General features: G+C 44.8%; 1 protein-coding gene across 2 annotated transcripts; it reads right to left on the bottom strand.

The window, feature by feature from the left end:
* Nucleotides 1-78: 78 nt before the first annotated feature.
* On the bottom strand, nucleotides 79-11966 carry LOC308324497 (uncharacterized protein). Of its 2 annotated transcripts, none has more exons than XM_080776543.1 (3): nucleotides 11792-11966; nucleotides 7309-8292; nucleotides 79-2879 (listed from the first exon to the last, which is right to left on the bottom strand). In XM_080776543.1, the coding sequence occupies exons 2-3, from the start codon at nucleotides 7912-7914 to the stop codon at nucleotides 1743-1745; spliced, it is 1743 nt and encodes a 580-aa protein (XP_080632669.1). In that variant the 5' UTR covers nucleotides 7915-8292; nucleotides 11792-11966; the 3' UTR covers nucleotides 79-1742. The 2 variants fall into 2 exon arrangements, with proteins under 2 accessions (XP_080632669.1, XP_080632670.1); XM_080776544.1 differs by lacking the exon at nucleotides 11792-11966 and adding an exon at nucleotides 9200-9333.
* Between the last annotated feature and the right edge of the window lie 5128 nt (nucleotides 11967-17094).

Raw genomic sequence — 17094 nt, 5'->3', positions numbered from 1 at the left:
GCTTGAAATCAAAGGCCATCGTTCACGCCAAGATTAACACGTAATATGCAAGTAAAGTAGAAAATAAAATAACCAGTTACGATACAACTGGATGTCTGTCATAACTTCAAAACTGTTATCATTATTACATAGAATATATTCTTTTCCATACCTAGACATAGTATATGCATTTAATTGATGTATTATCTGATAGGTATAGCGGATATGTATGGCCTGTGATTTAAGCACACTAATCTCTTCCTTGTCTGCTAAATTGAGGAATAAAATTCAACAAAACAAGCTGCTTTGTCCCGAGTCCAATTATGAGACAATTGTGTTGCCTGTTTACGACGCACCACAATGAATGAAAAGGGACTGATATGGTCAACTCTTTCAGCACAGCCAAAGACCCAGAGAAGTGAGAAGACAGCCAACAACACAATCCACTAACAGCATGACGCACATAAAACCAGGAGAAACACAGACGTGCCATTAGTTTCTTTAATAATTTCTTTTTTTTCCCAGTACAATGATGCTTTTTTTTTTTTTTTTTTTTTTGCTTTTTTATGAATTACACGTTATCAATAGAAGATTTGTACACAGTGAGAGATCATTTGACACGAGCGGGCGGGGCGGGGGTGGGGGGAAACGGTATTCACTTTTAGCGATGCACCGATACCGACATCATCTACCGAGAGGCTGAAGTGCTCATTGATTCTGGAATACAACAAAGTACTGAGTGTTACCGGCCTAGTGATACTGGAATGGTTCATTTAGCAACAAGGACTATCATTATCTGCTGCAAAAATAGAAAGGGAATGTGCTTTTTATCAAAAGACCAAGCAAAAGAACCGTTTCGTGACACAGTTTCCACCAAGGAATATGCATTCTGCCATAATATTGTCCAGTATACAGTCCCATCATTCTCATCACACACACACACACACACACACACACTCAGACAAGTACTCAAAAGGTTATACATTCTGAATGTTATATGGATACTGAGCTGGTGACTGAGCAAAACGCGTGGCACACAGTGTTGGCAAGTACTTCCTAAATAAGTACTTTTGTACTCGGGTCAGTAAACGTTTGGTACACGGTATTGGTTTTGTTAAGTACAAAAACAAAAAAAAAAGGAAATAAAGTTCAAGAAGTTGGTCAGCGTTGTATGGTCCTGTGCTCGGTGTCGTGGGCACGACACCGCAAAATAAGCGTTTTTTTCCACGTCTTCGACGACGTGGTTCACCAAAGAGAAACGAACAAAGAAACAACAAAAAAACAAGGTATCGGTGCACCTCTATACTCAACATGGTACAGATAGACCTGTTAAAATGATTATCTACAAACGCCTCAGTAACACAGCCGCACAGTACATGACACGTATGTACACACACGCACGCACGCACGCACACACTCACTCACGCACGCACGCACACGCACAGAGACACTTGCATAAGAGCAAATCAGTCAACCCTTCCCCCGATTACAGAATGCAAAAAACAAAAAAAGAGCACATAAAAAGGTATGAAAGGATTTAAGAAAAGGCATAAGGGGAAGAAAAAAAACAAACAGAACATATACTTATATATTTATATTTATATATATTTATATATATATAGCATTTATTTAAAAAATAAAAAAGAAGAAAAGAAACACAAAAAAACAAAAAAAAGAAAGAAAGAGTTAATACTTTTTCTCGAGAGGTTTAAAGGGTACAGACAAAGAGTTGGTCATTTTCGTTTTTTTTTTTTGAACTTTTTTTAGCTGCTCTCATTGTCCATTGTGCTGCTGCTGCTGTTGCTGCTGGTGGTGCTGCCCGCGTCGGAGCGCTCCCGCTTGTGGATCTGCTCGTGTGCTTTGAGGTGGCCCGACTGGCTGAAAGTCTTCCCGCACTGGGGGCAGGCGAAGGGCCGCTCGCCCGTGTGTATCTGCTGGTGGGCCTTGAGGTGGCCGAGGCGCCCGAAGCTCTTGCCGCACTGGTTGCAGCCGAACGGCCGCACGCCCGAGTGGATCTTCTCGTGCGTCTTGAGCACGCCGGAGTTGCTGAAAGTCTTGCCGCACTGGGAGCACGTGAAGGGCTTCTCGCCCGTGTGGATCTGCGTGTGGCTGCGGTAGCTGCTCTCCTTGGAGAAGCTCTTGCCGCAGTGCGGGCAGCAGTAGGGCCGCTCGCCCGTGTGGCTCAGCTGGTGGGCCTTCAGCTCCTTGGACTGGCCGAAGCTCTTGCCGCACGTCGGGCAGCCGAAGGGCCGCTCGCCCGTGTGCAGCCGCTGGTGCGAGCGCAGGTCGTCCGCCTTGGTGAAGCCCTTGGGGCAGTGGGCGCACACGTAGGGCTTCTGGCCCGTGTGGATGAGCTGGTGCCGCTTGAGGTTGCCCGCCTGGCCGAAGCTCTTGCCGCACTGCGAGCAGGCGTACGGGCGCTCGCCCGTGTGGATGCGCTGGTGCGTCTTGAGGTTGCCCAGCGTGCTGAAGTTCTTCCCGCACAGCGTGCAGCAGAAGGGCTTCTCGCCCTGCATGTTGCGGGGCTTCCGCGCCGCCGCCGCGGAGTTTTGGCCCCTCGCGCCACCCGCCGCACCGCTGCCGCCCGGACCGCCCCCGGAGGACCCCCGGGCGGCGGGCTGGAGCTCGTACAGGCCGCCCTCTCCCGCCCCCCCGCCGAACTCCGGCTCCAGCTTCACCATGCCGTCGAACATGGCCGACGGCATGGCGTTGAGCTTGTTGAGCTCCGAGCGGAGCTCCGCCATGTGGATGGACTCCAGGCCGTTGTGGTGGTGCGGCAGGTGGCTGTGCATCAGGATGGCCTCGGGGTACTCCGACTTCAGGGAGCACAGCTCCGTGGCGTAGTAGTACTGCAGGTCCGCGTGCTGCTCCGACTTGATGTACTCCAGGGTGTCCGACACCTGGAAACAATGAGGGGAAACGATTACAACAAGGACCAAACGATATAAATCACAGACAGATATGACTCATTTAAGGCCTGGCTTCGACATTTAAAAAAATGTCTTCTAAATCCTGACCGTTTTCTGAAATACCTATGTGTTTTCTGTATCGGTGGTCAAGTGCTTAATATTTCATGTCTAGGACCCCCAGAAATGATATGTAATTGGCCACCGACCCCGCCCATCTCAAAATATGTTGTTCCAGGGACCTCCCCAGAAGCAAACATTTGAGTTAAAAATGTTAACTCAGAAAGAATATATGTGTGCCACATTTTCACGATTTAAAAGAAATAGCAGACCTACGAGCTTGTAGATCTGCTATTTTTCAATAGCTAAAGTACAGTATAACACAATGCTTGAAACGCCAAAAGGGGTTCCCGACCCGTCCAAAATGGGTTAAGGAAAGGTCAACAGGTAACCAGCCCATAGAGCCCCATTGTGAAACTGGACATTTTGAGTACCCTTAAGTTATATATTACAAAAGCATTGGTCCCCAGCATTTAGAAACTGCCGGATGCTAACTTGCATATGTTGGGAAGTTTTCATAATTTGCATAATAAGCTGGGGTACCATTAACATGCTATATAAGGCAAACATTTCAACATTTGCAAGCATTCGTTTTGCACGAAAAACACTCCTTCGGCTAAAAGCGTACACATCAGTGTAAGTGGCAATGGCCGCATTTAGCCCAAAACCAATGCTTGCAATTGATTCAGAATCATGAAAAACCCCTAGTTTGACCCGTCACATGCTACTTAAAGCATAATGATTAAAAGAAATGTTGCCTTATAGGATGTTAATGGTACCCCAGCTTATTATGCTATTATGAAAATTGCCCAACATATGCAAGTTAGCATCCGACAGTTTCTAAATGCTGGGGACCCACACCATACTTAACATTTCTAACATAAAACTAACTTTAGGCTACTCAAAATGTCTGGGTTCAGTGGAGTGGGCAAAACATTTAATGTTGTGCAGGTATTTGCCTAAATAAAAGTACAAGGTGGCCATCTAGTGGTGATTATCAAATTAGACTATTAGGCCATCAAATAATAAAAATAATAATAATAATAAACTTTATATATTATATGTATTTATCATACATAAAATACAACCCAAAGTGCTTCAAATAAAACAAATAACAAGCAGCGGAATGCCAGAAAACAAAAAAGCGAGTTCAACACGAGAAAAAAGAAAGGTATACAAATTAACAAATATAAATAGCAATACAAAAATGGTAAGACAATTTGTAACAGAACACTGAATGTGAACACAAGTATAGCAACATGAATGACAGGTGTGAAAGGAGTGGAACTGAATGTCTTGGTTTTTTTTGTGTTGTTTTTTTTGTATTTTCATACTTTTATAGCTATTTTGAATATTACCGGTAAAAGAGCTGGCATTATATAAGCTGAGGCTTCTGCCAAACACTCCCCTTTTGGTCAACAAAAAAACCTCCGAATACATTGTATAAGGTGTGCTTATTTTAAATGACCAATAAACTTGAAACTTGAACAAAACAGGTTGATGTGTGATGGACAATTTGACATCTTCCTGTGGGAAGAATAGAGCCAGAACATGTGCTGCTGAGTGGATGACACTTGGGTGAGGGATAGCCTGGGATCGATCAATAAAAAATTTTGGTTTTCTTCTCTCTCTTTCTTTAGTCAAACTTTCGCTTTATAAGCACAGCAAACAAGTACAAGACAACGTCACGTACCCCTGAGGTTTGTGGCAAAAAAAAAAAAAACAGGAAATATGGGTTGTAGTTTTCACAAACCCACTTGAACCCGAGCATCCCTAATGTCTGGGTATGGCATAATAGGCATAGCATTCAGTGTAAATCACTACAAGTCATGCTGTGATGCGTGACTGTCTGCGAAAGGATGTGGGTGTACAGGGATATAAGGAGGGGATCAATTAAACTGTAAGTACTGTATATACAGGGTGTCAATTATGGGACTGTACCCCAACAATGACATGGCTGGAGCGGAGTAAACTCTCCGGCTATCTATTTTAACCCATTTTGGGAAAGATAGCAGATCTACAAGCTCGTAGCGCGGCACCGAGTGCCGCGCTACGAGCTTGTAGGTCTGCTATTTTTGAAAAATCGTGATTATATATATCTTTTCAGAGCAAACATTTTTAACTCAAATCTTTGCTTCTGGGGGAGGTCCCTGGAACAACATATTTTCAGATGGGGGTTGGAGGCCAAATACATAATAATTCTAGGGGTCCTTGACATGAAATAGTTTGAGAACCACTGACATAGAAACGGTCATGATTTTGAAGACATTTTGTAGAATCGTCCTCGGGTTTGCAATGATGAGCAATGATGAGGCTGCACAAATAAGAATTGCACGCACCTCACTTAGGTAATGTGACGTGACAATAAAGAATGGATTCTGAGAGCTGCACTTCAGAGAGACGCAGAAGACTGCTCAGTTAACCTGAGGACTACACATGGGATGTTACCTGCTTTCTGCAGGTGCTACAAGCTAGCGCTATGCCTATGACGAGTGCCGCGCTCTGAGCGTAGGTCTGCTATTTTTTTTTAATCGTGAAAATGTGGCGCAAATCTTTGAATATATATTCTTTCAAAGCGAACATTTTTAACTCAAAGCCTTGCTTCTGTGGGGTCCCTGGAACTACATATTTTCAGATGGGGGTCAGCGGCCTATTACATATATTTTTGGGCCTTTCTTGACATGAAAATGTTTGAGAACCACTGACATAGAATTTAGAAGACATTTGTAGAATCCTCCTCAGGTCTAAATGGGTTAAGGTTGCCAGCATGATCATCAGCTCTTGTCAGAACAGTATAGTGAAAGTTGATGTAAAAACATGTTTTTTATGCATAATATACAAAGAGCTGGCCCTGCAATTTTCAAAGGTACTATTTAATCAGTATCATTTGTTTCAGCTGTTGTCTGGGTACCGTGACCATGTTTGCTCACTACTGCCACCGCTTGCCTGAAACCTTTAGTCTTGAACTGATCTTAAGTCAGCTGAGTGTGAGCTGCATTCCTAAAATTTCAAATGTGAGACAGTGCTTGAAATACACCCAGACGACGGTCGGCTGACACCAGAGGGGGGGGTTGAGTGTGTGTGTGTGTGTGTGTGTGTGTGTGTGTGTGTATTATCGTCTGTACTGTAGGTGGACCTCCCAGTCATCAAGTCATCGGGACGTGTGCTTTGCCATCACCTGTCTTAGGTCAAGTTTGGGCCCAGAGCGTACAATTGAGTGGGATAAAGGGCTACTGTGGGCTGGTGGAATTTTCCACACAAGAGAACAAATTATGCGGCTGTTGCGACACACGATGCAGTGACGGCAGTTCATTTGAGTAGTCAATTTTTTCACCGCCGACACCTCCCGCTGCTGTCAGCCAATTTGGACTATATTCTAGAGATGTTATCAAGAACCGGCACAAAGGCGAGAGGAATCACACTACACGTGTGAAATCAACCAAGAGTCCTGTGATACTGTCTGTGCGTACATTCTATTCACAGGCAATATTTAAAAAAAAGGTGCCTCCCTGGACGAATGGCTAATGGCATCGCCGGTCTGCGTTCATTCTTTAACAAGGATTGCCGATTAATACAGAGTTTCCCGTACGTATTCCTTGCTCTATCATTTCCGAGTGGCAGTGACAGCGCATACCGTCTCATCTCGGGGCAATTCTAGTCTAGACACATGCAGAAAAAAATGTACATGTTTAAAGCCATCTTGGCAGGCCTTGCCCATGCAAGATGACAAGCGGGAGCTGTAATTATGTCGCTTTCAGGATAACTGGGGACTGGGAGAACTTTCTGGCTGCCGAGCCAAGAGAGGAGGAAAAAAAACGTTGGATTTCATTTTGGAAGTTCAACTTCAAACCACGTTAATTGCTATATTACACACACAGTGTAATTAGGAATTTGTGTCTTCGCATTTAAGACACAAGAGTTACAGTCAAGACACATGGACACGTTTCACCAGTTCTGTGACTCAGTGCCTCGTGCCTTGCTCAAGGACAGGTTGTTGGGGGGGGGGGGGGGGGGGATACAGTGGCTGCTGCTGCGGCAATAAAAACATACAGCTGCCCAGGTACAGAAGGACCCGATCATTTATCTATTGGCTGCAGAGCCCGGCGATTTGGGTTCTTGTTGAAATACATGCGTTTAGATCCGGCTTTTATACGTTTGCCAATCTAACAGCAGAGTAACATTCACGACTGTACATTTGGCAGACCCTGTAATGTAATCTAAACCCTGGCTATCCTGTGCAGCCTACAACGTTGCACAATTAGAAACACAGAATGCCGTTAAGTGACTGCAGCTGCAGACAGACGCCACAGTCAGAGAGCCCCGTTGCACAGAGAGCCGCGCGCGGTGTTGCATTCATTCATACCTGGGAAATGTAGTCGAACACCAGGCTGGGCTCGTAGTGAGACTTGTAGTCCAGCTCCGTGACGTCGGCGTGGTGGAAGGGACCCAGGGGGTGGTTGCCGTGGAGATGGTGGAGGTGGTGGTGGTGGTGGAGGTTGCCGTGGAGGTGCTCGGACTTGATGTAGTCGAGGCCGGTGATCTCCATCTTGATCTGGTCGTGGCACAGCTCGGCGGTGGACAGCGGCTGGATCTCCGACAGGTCCACGGTGCTCCGGATCATGGGCTCCAGCAGGTCGCCGTCCTCCAGGCCGTCGTCGTCCTCCAGGCCCGGCTCCCTCTTCACGCACGGCAGCATCACCAGCGGCTCGGCGATGTCGGCCGCCGCCAGCGAGCTGAGGGTGGGCGTGGGGCAGTCGGACGACAGCAGGGCCAGGGTGGGAGAGGAGGAGGCGAGGCAGCAGCAGTCGTCGTCGTCGTCGTCGTCGTCATCGTCGGAGGAGTCGGAGGAGATCGTGGCGCCGGAGCAGTCGAGCGACTGGAGGTCGAGGGGCGAGGACGGAGAGCTGCAGTCGGACGCCAGCGGATGCGCCAGGCTGAGGCCCAGACACTCCGTCTCTAGCTCCGTCATGGCAGGCGGGGAGCAAGGCGGCGCTGGCTGGCAGTGATGGCGGGGGCAGGAGTTTACCTCCTCCTCCTCCTCCTTCCTCCCAATTTAACACTAGAATTCTCTCTTCCCTCCTCCTCCTCCTACTTGGGGGTTTGCGCGAGCCTTTTGAAGGGCCTCTTCCTTCTCCTGTAACTCCCCCTCCTGATCTAATAGTGGGAATGTGGCAGTGTGAACAGTTCTATTGGTCCTTCTGTGTTCAGAGCGGTCTGGGCTGAGGTGCAGGTCTCCTTGCCTCCTCCTCCTCTGCCTGCTGGGATCTGGTGGAGTCTACCTGATGGCACACCTGGGTGGGCCCGGGGATGATCAAACAGCGGGACGCGATGGGGTCACCAGCCACACCTGAGAATCAGAAAAAGTGAGGAAAGTGGGGTAGCGGAAGAGATGTGGTTATGGAGAGATGGATGGGGGGTGTTGGAAAGACAAAAGACAAAAGTTATAGGAGAGATGTTTCAAAATTATAAATGTCAGAGAACACAACATTTCTTGAGAATAGAACTGAGTCACCAACATCACATCTGTCCTACTGGGTGAATATATCGACATTAAGACAAGAAGTTTTCATTTCAAGTTAAAAATATTAGTATGACCCGATTCCCTGATTTTCATAATTTACTAAATTATTATAAATGAGTACTGTTAAGGAACTGCATGGGTGTCAGCTGTTGGGCAGTAAGTTAATCATCCCATATAAACATACTGACAAAAACAAATAGGCCGCCCTGCAACAAAATAACCTTCAGTAATATATTATCCATGTACAGTATCCATCCATGTACAGTAATGATTAAAATAAATAACTACAAAGGCCTACAGGCTATCCAAACACAAACAAACAAACAGAAAATTAGAATAACAGCATCTTCCCCACTCTTGTGAAAATTATCAATTCAAAGTCTAAAACTATAAATGTGCCATTGCATTTCTCCCTATCGTTACAAAAGCCCCATTGTCCCTGACACAGGGCCTGTCTGTATACGTCTGCATGCACTGCTCAGGAAAAGTTTGCAGGAAGCTTGTTTTAACAGACCATAACGTTTTAAGGGCACCACATGTCTTGACAGAACAAATAGATATAAACACAAACACACGCACACCTTCGACAGTAAAGTCGCCGCAACGAACCTTAGAGTGTTCTATAATAAACCCTCCCGAATAAGACCTGGGGATGATTGCGCTCAGTAGTGCATTATAATAATAATAACAACAATAATAATAAAGCATAAAGTTATGGCTAATGCATGCATACCTGTCGACTATATTAGCCCAGGTAGCAGCCAGCGTCAATAAGTCACCACGCAAAACCATCCGATTTCTCTCTTTTCTGGTTCTGGTGAAACAATTTGCAAAGCTATAAAAAAAAAAGGGATGCGTTTGAGTACAACAGGAGGAGGACAGTGCACTCCAGGTGTTGTTGTGACTCTCTGACAAGTGTGTTTTATTGTTATAATAACGAGCAAATGGAAATGAAAAGGGTAGAAGAGAGAGAGAGCAGGGAAATGCTTGCTCCTGTGGTATACAAAGACAGGGCAAGCTGCCATGTCCGTGTAGCTAGCTGTGCTAGCAGCCAGTGGCCATCTTGTTTATCACAGCACTAAACACAACGGTCGGCTCACTGCCTGCTTCCTTCACAACGCGCCAACCACGGCCAAGGAGGCGGCCGGGACGTCACGACGGAGCGTGCTGTGTTCTAGCAGCGGGAGGGCTTCAAAGTCTAGACAGAGACTCCTTCTGCCTTGATTTGAAGACAAAGTTGTCTTTTTTTTTTAAACCGTTTGTATTGTAAAAAAAAAAATCACACCTGTGTGAAGTGAAGGGCGCTAATATATTAAAGTCTAACTCATGTTGATTAGGTGATGTAAAACGAACGGTGCCAACACAAACATTAAACACCATTAACAATAAAGAGACAATATGACGTAATGAGGTACATTATGACGTAAATGTTCCCTTCATTGTCAATGGCATTTACAAAACAAACATTGAACTAAAAACAAACATTAAACCTGTATATAGGAAATCACACCCGTGTGAAGTGAGGGGCGCTAAAATATTAAAGTATATTATATTAAACTCATGTTTCTATGATTAGGTGATGTAATGATGATGTAAAACAAACGGTGACAAAACAAACATTAAATTCTCTTTATTGTTAATGGCATTTAATGTTTGTGTAGGGACAAGATGACGTACATTTTCCCTTCATTGTCAATGGCGTTTTTAAAACAAACATTGAACTAAAAACAAACATTAAACCTGTATATAGGAGGGACTAAAAACAGTACAGTGGTACGATAAAAAAATTATACCCTAGGGGCTTGTTTACATTGTGGTCCTGGTGTGTGTGTGTGTATATATACAGGTATATATATATATATATATATATATATATATATATATATATCTACCGAGCAATCTTCGTTCCTACTCTCACCTATGGTCATGAAGTGTGGGTCATGACCAAAAGAATAAGGTTGCGAATACAAGCGGCCAAAATTAGTCCAGTCACACGAGAGAGACTCGGAGTAGAACCGCTGCTCCTTCGCCTGGAAAGGAGCCAGCTTAGGTGGTTCGGGCATCTGGTTAGGATGCCTCTCGGGCGTCTCGCTAGGGAGGTCCTCGAGTCGAGGCACGTCCCACTGGGAGGAGACCCCGGAGCAAACCAAGGGCCAATTCATACTCCTATTTTACCGCTGTAGTGCTGAAATGATTTTGGCCCGTCAGAAATTTTCAGTAGCACCGAAGAGCCGATTTTAGGACGGTACCTGTCCCCCCGAACCTCAAATGACGTCACATTGTAGGCTCTACAGAGCCGAACCGACTTTTATTCAGCTCTAAAATAGGAGTTTGAATCGCGCCCAAGGCACAGTTGGAGGAAACACATCGACTCACTGGCCTTGGAACGTATCGGGATCCCGCAGGAGGAAGTCACTATTGTTGCTCTGGAGAGGGAAGTCTGGAGCTCTCTGGTGGAGCTGTTCCCCCGCAACCCGACTACGGATAAGCGGTTGAAGATGGATGATATATATATAATAATAATTATAATTTTAATAATATGACTATATTTGACAATTGACAAATAAAAAAGCATTGCATCAAAATGGTTAACCTTTTTAAATCCTAGAAATGCAGGCTTCCGCTTAATTTCATTAACCGTCCCATTTTCATTATCTACAAGCTCTACGGAAATATCTAAATTTGGGAAAGAGAGAAAAAATCTCCAACATTGTTGAAGAATCTTTAATTTGATTAAATGTCCATATTAAAAAACAAATTATACCATTACAGGCTAACGACAGTCTAGCAAACCCACTAACTTCCGCTTGCTTGTGACGTCACGGAATCATCCCTGGCATGCTTGCTGGCAATCTTTCGACTGGTTGGCTGAGCTAACGCTGCTAGCCTTAGCATGGAGGCTAGCAGCTACAGCAGCTCAGTGGCATGCAGAGAGAGAGAGAGAGAGGAGGAGAGAGAAAGTGAGAGTGAAGAAGAAAAGTAGCCTCTTCTTCTTCTACCTGCGTCGCGCGCACTGTCCGTGCACGAGGCGAGCAGTACAGTGATGCTGCTGCTGTGCTGCTGACAACACAACGTCCAGAGAGCAGACAAAAGAGACAAAACACGCACGAAAAGTGTGTCAAATGTGTATGATGGAAGTGAAGCGTGCCGTGCAGTGTGCACTGCAGCGAGCGATGCACATTCACATACAGGAAGGAAAAAAAAGAAGAAGCAGGAACCCGCGGGGCTGCACAGACAGACAGACAGACAGACAGACATCACACACACACAGAGACAGACAGTGACACATACGGACAGACAGATCGATAAATCACGACGGTTATACCTGCGCTCCTAACGGTGGTCTTGGGGGTGGGGAGGGAGGGAAGGAAGGAAGGGGGGGCTCGGCTCGGTTCGGTGTCTGTCGCCGCTTCTATTATCGCCACAGTTGGCCGACTTCAAACTCCACCGGACCCGCCACGTCCGCCACGCAACCCGCTGCCTCTCTCTCTCACTCTCTCTCTCTCTCTCTCTCCTCCTCTCCCCTCCTTCTTTCTATCATTGACTCATTCCGTTTTCACTCACTCCCTCCCTCTCTCTCTCTCTCTCTGCTGCTGCCTGCCTGTAATGTATGTGTATAGTGTTGTACTCTACAGTACACACATCACACAGTATACTAGGCAGTGTGCGTGCGTGTGCGCGCGCTAGTAGTCCATGGTTATCTGGTACAGCACAGACAGCATCACTAATCATTTGTAACACCATCCGTCCTCTTTATGTGTGTGTGTGTGTGTGTGTGTGTGTGTGTGTGTGTGTGTGTGTGTGTGTGTGTGAGTGAGAGAGTGAGAGTGAGTCCTGAGTGCGTGTGATGCTCTGATTCACATCACTGAAGTCAGTCGTAACACCAGACAGCACCATTCTCAATGTTTGGTATTGTTACAGAGCTGGCCCCCTGCAGAGCCCCCCCCTTTGCTGTGTTTAACAAAAGCAGCAGGGGGTCAGTGCGGTCAAGAAGCAATTAGGCATTCATCATCGTAATAATAGACTGCACTACGACTAATTAAACTGTAATAATCTGAATATTGATTGACTCTCTGCTGCTGTCAAGTGCATTGCATTTAATGTGTGCTCTTCTGGAGGTATGGCCTGTGTGTGGTCACATCACATATACGATAGTGAGACTATGACCTATTCTAGTCTCTGCCATGTTATGTTATTAACCCATTTAGATCTGACGCCGATTCTACAAAATGTCTTCTAAAATCATGACAGTTTTCTGAAAAACCCATGTTTCTATATTGTCAGTGCATGGTTCTCAAACTATTTCATGTCAAGTTCCATGTAAATTGGCCGCCAACCCCCATCTTATAGTTCCAGGGACCCCCCACCACCCCCCTGTAGAAAAGATTTTAGTTAAAAATGTTCGCTCTGAAAGAATATATATTCATTTGCGACACGTTTTCACGATTTTTCAAAAATAGCGGATCTACAAGCTCGTAGCACGGCACTCGGTGCCTTGCTACGAGCTTGTAGATCCGCAAATTTTCAATAGCTAAAGTGTAGCATAATGCTTGAAACACCAAAAGGGCTTCCCGTCCAGAACGTATTAAGATAATTAGGCTATAATGGCCGTGGGCTGTGAATAGCCCACTTGTGTTGCGATAATGGGATCGTATTCAAACGCCATTCCACTTTTTATGTGCTAAGCCACTGTGGAATTGTGTCATTATATAGTCATACAACTTAGTCACAACATATTTTTGCACTGACTTCCACCTGCTATCTAGTTTTACACGTCGACATTTGGTCCCAGTTACCAAAACCCAAACGTCTTTGCAATTGAAGAGGAGTAACTATTCTGCTATTTTATATAACTGTTTCATGAATAAAAGTGAATTTCGTCCAATCTGTATGTTGAATCAGCTGATACCATATGACGTACAGTTGTCAAAGTTGCACATGCCTGGCCCATTTTGTCTCCATGCTCTTATATTTAGATGGTGTCAAAGGTCACGGTCTCACCTATAGACACGACATGAATTTTGACCTGATGGTCAAGATTCAGTTCATCCCCTGAGCAAGCAGGCATGCAGGCTCTATTACCTCTATGGTAAAACATGTCAGCACTTGCGCAGGAAACTAGGTTCAAATCTGTGGTAGAAGAGGAAAGTTATAGTGCAGCTTTAATGTATTTTATTGTAATGCTTTAATATTTTAATGCTTTAATGTATTTGGTATTTTATTCAGTGCTAGCAGGAATGGTAAGGCACCCCAATGGTTTGGTGAGATTTCAGAAACATCTTAAAGCAGGGGTTTTCAACCAGTGGTCCTTGAGGGGGTTCCAGGTGGTCCCCATGCTAAATGATGGAGAGTTGATAACCAAATGGACCCTTATAGATCTTTAACTCTTGAGAGCGTAACATTTTACGCCCTCAAGAATGATTGTTAAAACATCTGCATCACTTAATTTACAAGAAATCTACACAATTAGAGAATGTGGAAGAATTGTTATCTGTTGTCTCTCCTAAGCTTTTTATTTAATTTTTAAATTTGTAACCCATTTTTCACCCCTGTGTCAATCATCTAATGTGATCCTGGGCTCTACACACCCTCCACCAACCTATTCCCCATATATGGGGAACATGGGGAGAACAACGGACTTGAACTCATGCTTCCTTCATGCCTGAGTGTCCATGTTGCTCCTTTACACCTGACAGGGGAAGTTTCCCTGGTTGGACATAGCGCGTGGAAGGAACACGTTATTCCAACCAGTTCCTTTCCCCTCCATCAGGCGCCCCGGCTGGCCAGGGGGAGGCAGTTTAGTGACCAGGATTACTGCATGTTTTTGTGAGGGTACCTACCCTAGGGGACACGGGGAGAACATGCAAACTCCACACAGAAAGGCCCTTTCGCCAACCCCACCTTCGGGTATGGGCACTGATGACGCGGAGGAGGAAACACGCCGCCAGCACCCACAGCGTCCCGAGCGGGAATCGAACCCAGGACCTTCTAGCTGTGAGGCGACAGCACTACCAACTGTGCCACAGTGCCCCTTGTCTCTCCTATGCTATACCAACATCTTCAACAAACAAAATCTTATCCAACGACAACAAAATATTCTTTAGTTGCGTTGGGTCCGAGAGGCTAAATGTCATCAAATGGTGGTCCGTGGCTCAAATAGATACCAAATAAATAATGGTCCTTGATATGGAAAGCGTTGAAAACCACTGTTATGAAGGAAGGGATAAAAGTTGCACGCTCCGGCATCTGATGTTTCGGCCCTTAAGGCCTTACTCAGAATCAACCAAAAAATGTCTTGATTCTGAGAAAGGCCTCAGGGCCTATTCGGTGCTGCCAGAAACCTGTCAACAAAGTGAATCCAAAATCAAATGGCTTTTCTTCTATGTGACCACAGCTGTCCCTGTTCTCCATATGGACGTGGTGTCATTACAATATATTTATGAAGCGAGAGAGGTGATACATAACTGTCATTTGCTGCTTTCGGACAGTTTAGGACAACTTTGGGTGCATTTGAGTTACATAATCTTGATTGGATTTTTTTTATTGACAAAACAAATGAAATGAATAATAAATAGTTACACCATCCCGGTGGCTCACCTGGTACATCACTTACTGTACCTCCTTGCCACTGCCAACACGGGTTCTGGGCACCAGACCCACAGGAGTTCTATAGACCCACAGGAACACACCCAGGGTGCCGGCCCGGTTCCGGCGTGCCGCCCCGCGTCCGAAATGATTGAGAAATGACAGTTACCGTGCGGCAGTCCCTCTACTGTACTGTACTGTCACTGTACTGTACTGGCACACCCGAAAGCATCATATATATACAGTTAATATGTGCGTGTGTGTGTGCGTTTATCTGTGTTAGGTTGCGCACAGGTGGTGAAAAACAAGTTGTTTTCGTGCCCATACCCAGCCAGCTACCCAGCTACCCACCCACACACATAGCTCCGTAAGGGAGTGGTCGCACCACTCGCACCACTGAAAAATGTCAGGTTCATAGTTAAATTATAACAATCACGTCATATTCAGAAGCTGTTCCAGGGTCGTACTGGCTAAAACTAAACATGCAAGGCCCATAGCCTAGAGCAGTTGTTCCCAAACGGAGTGCCAAGGCACACTGGCGTGCCGTGAGCCAATTCCAGAAAAAGTGTGCTTTGGGATTTTGTAGATATGCCGTTCACTGAGCACGGCACTCGCACGCAGCTACAGTAAGTATAGGCGAAACTCTCAACTTTGAACCAAGTGGATTCATCAGGATTTCCTTTTGGTCAGAGACCGTATCCGTATGGACTGAAAGTGCTATTCTTACGGTTACAGCTACTGTATATACGGCTATATATAAGCGTTACGATTTTGGAATAAAAATGGTTAAATGTTAGTGTGTAGTGAAAAGGAATGGCCGCACATAAAAAGACTCGGTTCAAAGGAGTATGTACCAGGCAGGCTTTTAGAATAGAACAACACAATGCCACAAGATAACATAGAAACCAGACAATTGGGAAGTTGTTAACATTTATTGGTTTTATTTGACTAACATTTAAAAGTACCCAGTCTCAACTTCTAAAACAGGTAAGAAAAAAAAAACAAAAAAACAAAATCACCATTGCCTACATAATAATCATATTTTCATGACAGTTTTAACTTGGCATGAATGACATTCAGACTGCACTCATGTTCTCAACATGGGGGCGGCAGCACAAAGGGAAGGAGACTCATGGCTGGACACCATTCCTATTTGAGATAGTCCATTCTGGACATGCAACTATACTGAGGGAGTAAACAAAAATAGGAGCGTCCATTCGTCACGGTGGTTCTGGGTGTAAGCGTTTGGCAATAAACTAACGATCAACGTGACTTCTGTTAGAAAAGGGTCAAAGGTTAAAACGTTAAAAAATATATATATTTATTTTTTTATTTATTATTCGACTATGGGACTCATACTGTAGATCCAGAAAGTACTTCCACAGTGTATTTTTCTGTAATGGACTGACTGGAAAGTAGAACGGATGGACCCAGCCTTGATCAGAGATTCAGAGTTCCAGAGAGACAAAACTAGGCCCTTAGAATTTGGCAGGTCTAGCTTAGTTTTAAGAGTCTTAGAATTACAAAAAGGGTATATTTCAGAAAAATAAAATTAATAATAAAAAAATAAAAGAAGAAAAAAAATGACTGTATTTGAATATAATCATCATGATTCATTAAACACGGTTCACTGTGTCAGTAGGAAATAAAACAAAAAACTGTTGCATATCCCTTTAATTCCCTCATTCGTAATTTTCACAAGGTGAGACAGATCATCCCTAATCTGATCATTTTGAAGCCAACCTCTGACTGAGGAGGCTGGAGTCGCCATTTCACGTACATACTCTGGGAACCACAACCACTTTTCAGGAAAACTGCCAAAAAAAGAAATAAAATAAAACATAACCATGGAAATCTTTATGTTTTGAAGCACTGAAGCTTCCTTCGGGTTCACATGCTTTGTGATTCATTCCGTGACCGTTTTTTTTTCTTCAACGTCCTCCTGGTGAGTGCATGAATAGAAAAGCACCTGGTTTAATTCAATACAGATTCAGCAGGATTAAGGAGCACACTCCACTCCGCCATCTTTTCTCCCTTCAGCTA

This window comes from Protomyctophum bolini, assembly GCF_963924005.1.
Source record: "Protomyctophum bolini genome assembly, chromosome: 11".
Taxonomy (NCBI): domain Eukaryota; kingdom Metazoa; phylum Chordata; class Actinopteri; order Myctophiformes; family Myctophidae; genus Protomyctophum; species Protomyctophum bolini.
Note: the sequence above shows the minus strand (reverse complement) of the source record. Positions and strands in the feature narration are given on the sequence as shown.

Coding starts and splice junctions, on each gene's coding strand:
- LOC308324497 (XM_080776543.1), bottom strand. CDS start 7,914: ATGACGGAGCTAGAGACGGAGTGTCTGGGCCTCAGCCTGGCGCATCCG. Junction 2,880..7,308: donor TGTTCGACTACATTTCCCAG/GTATGAATGAAT, acceptor CATTGTTTCCAG/GTGTCGGACACCCTGGAGTA.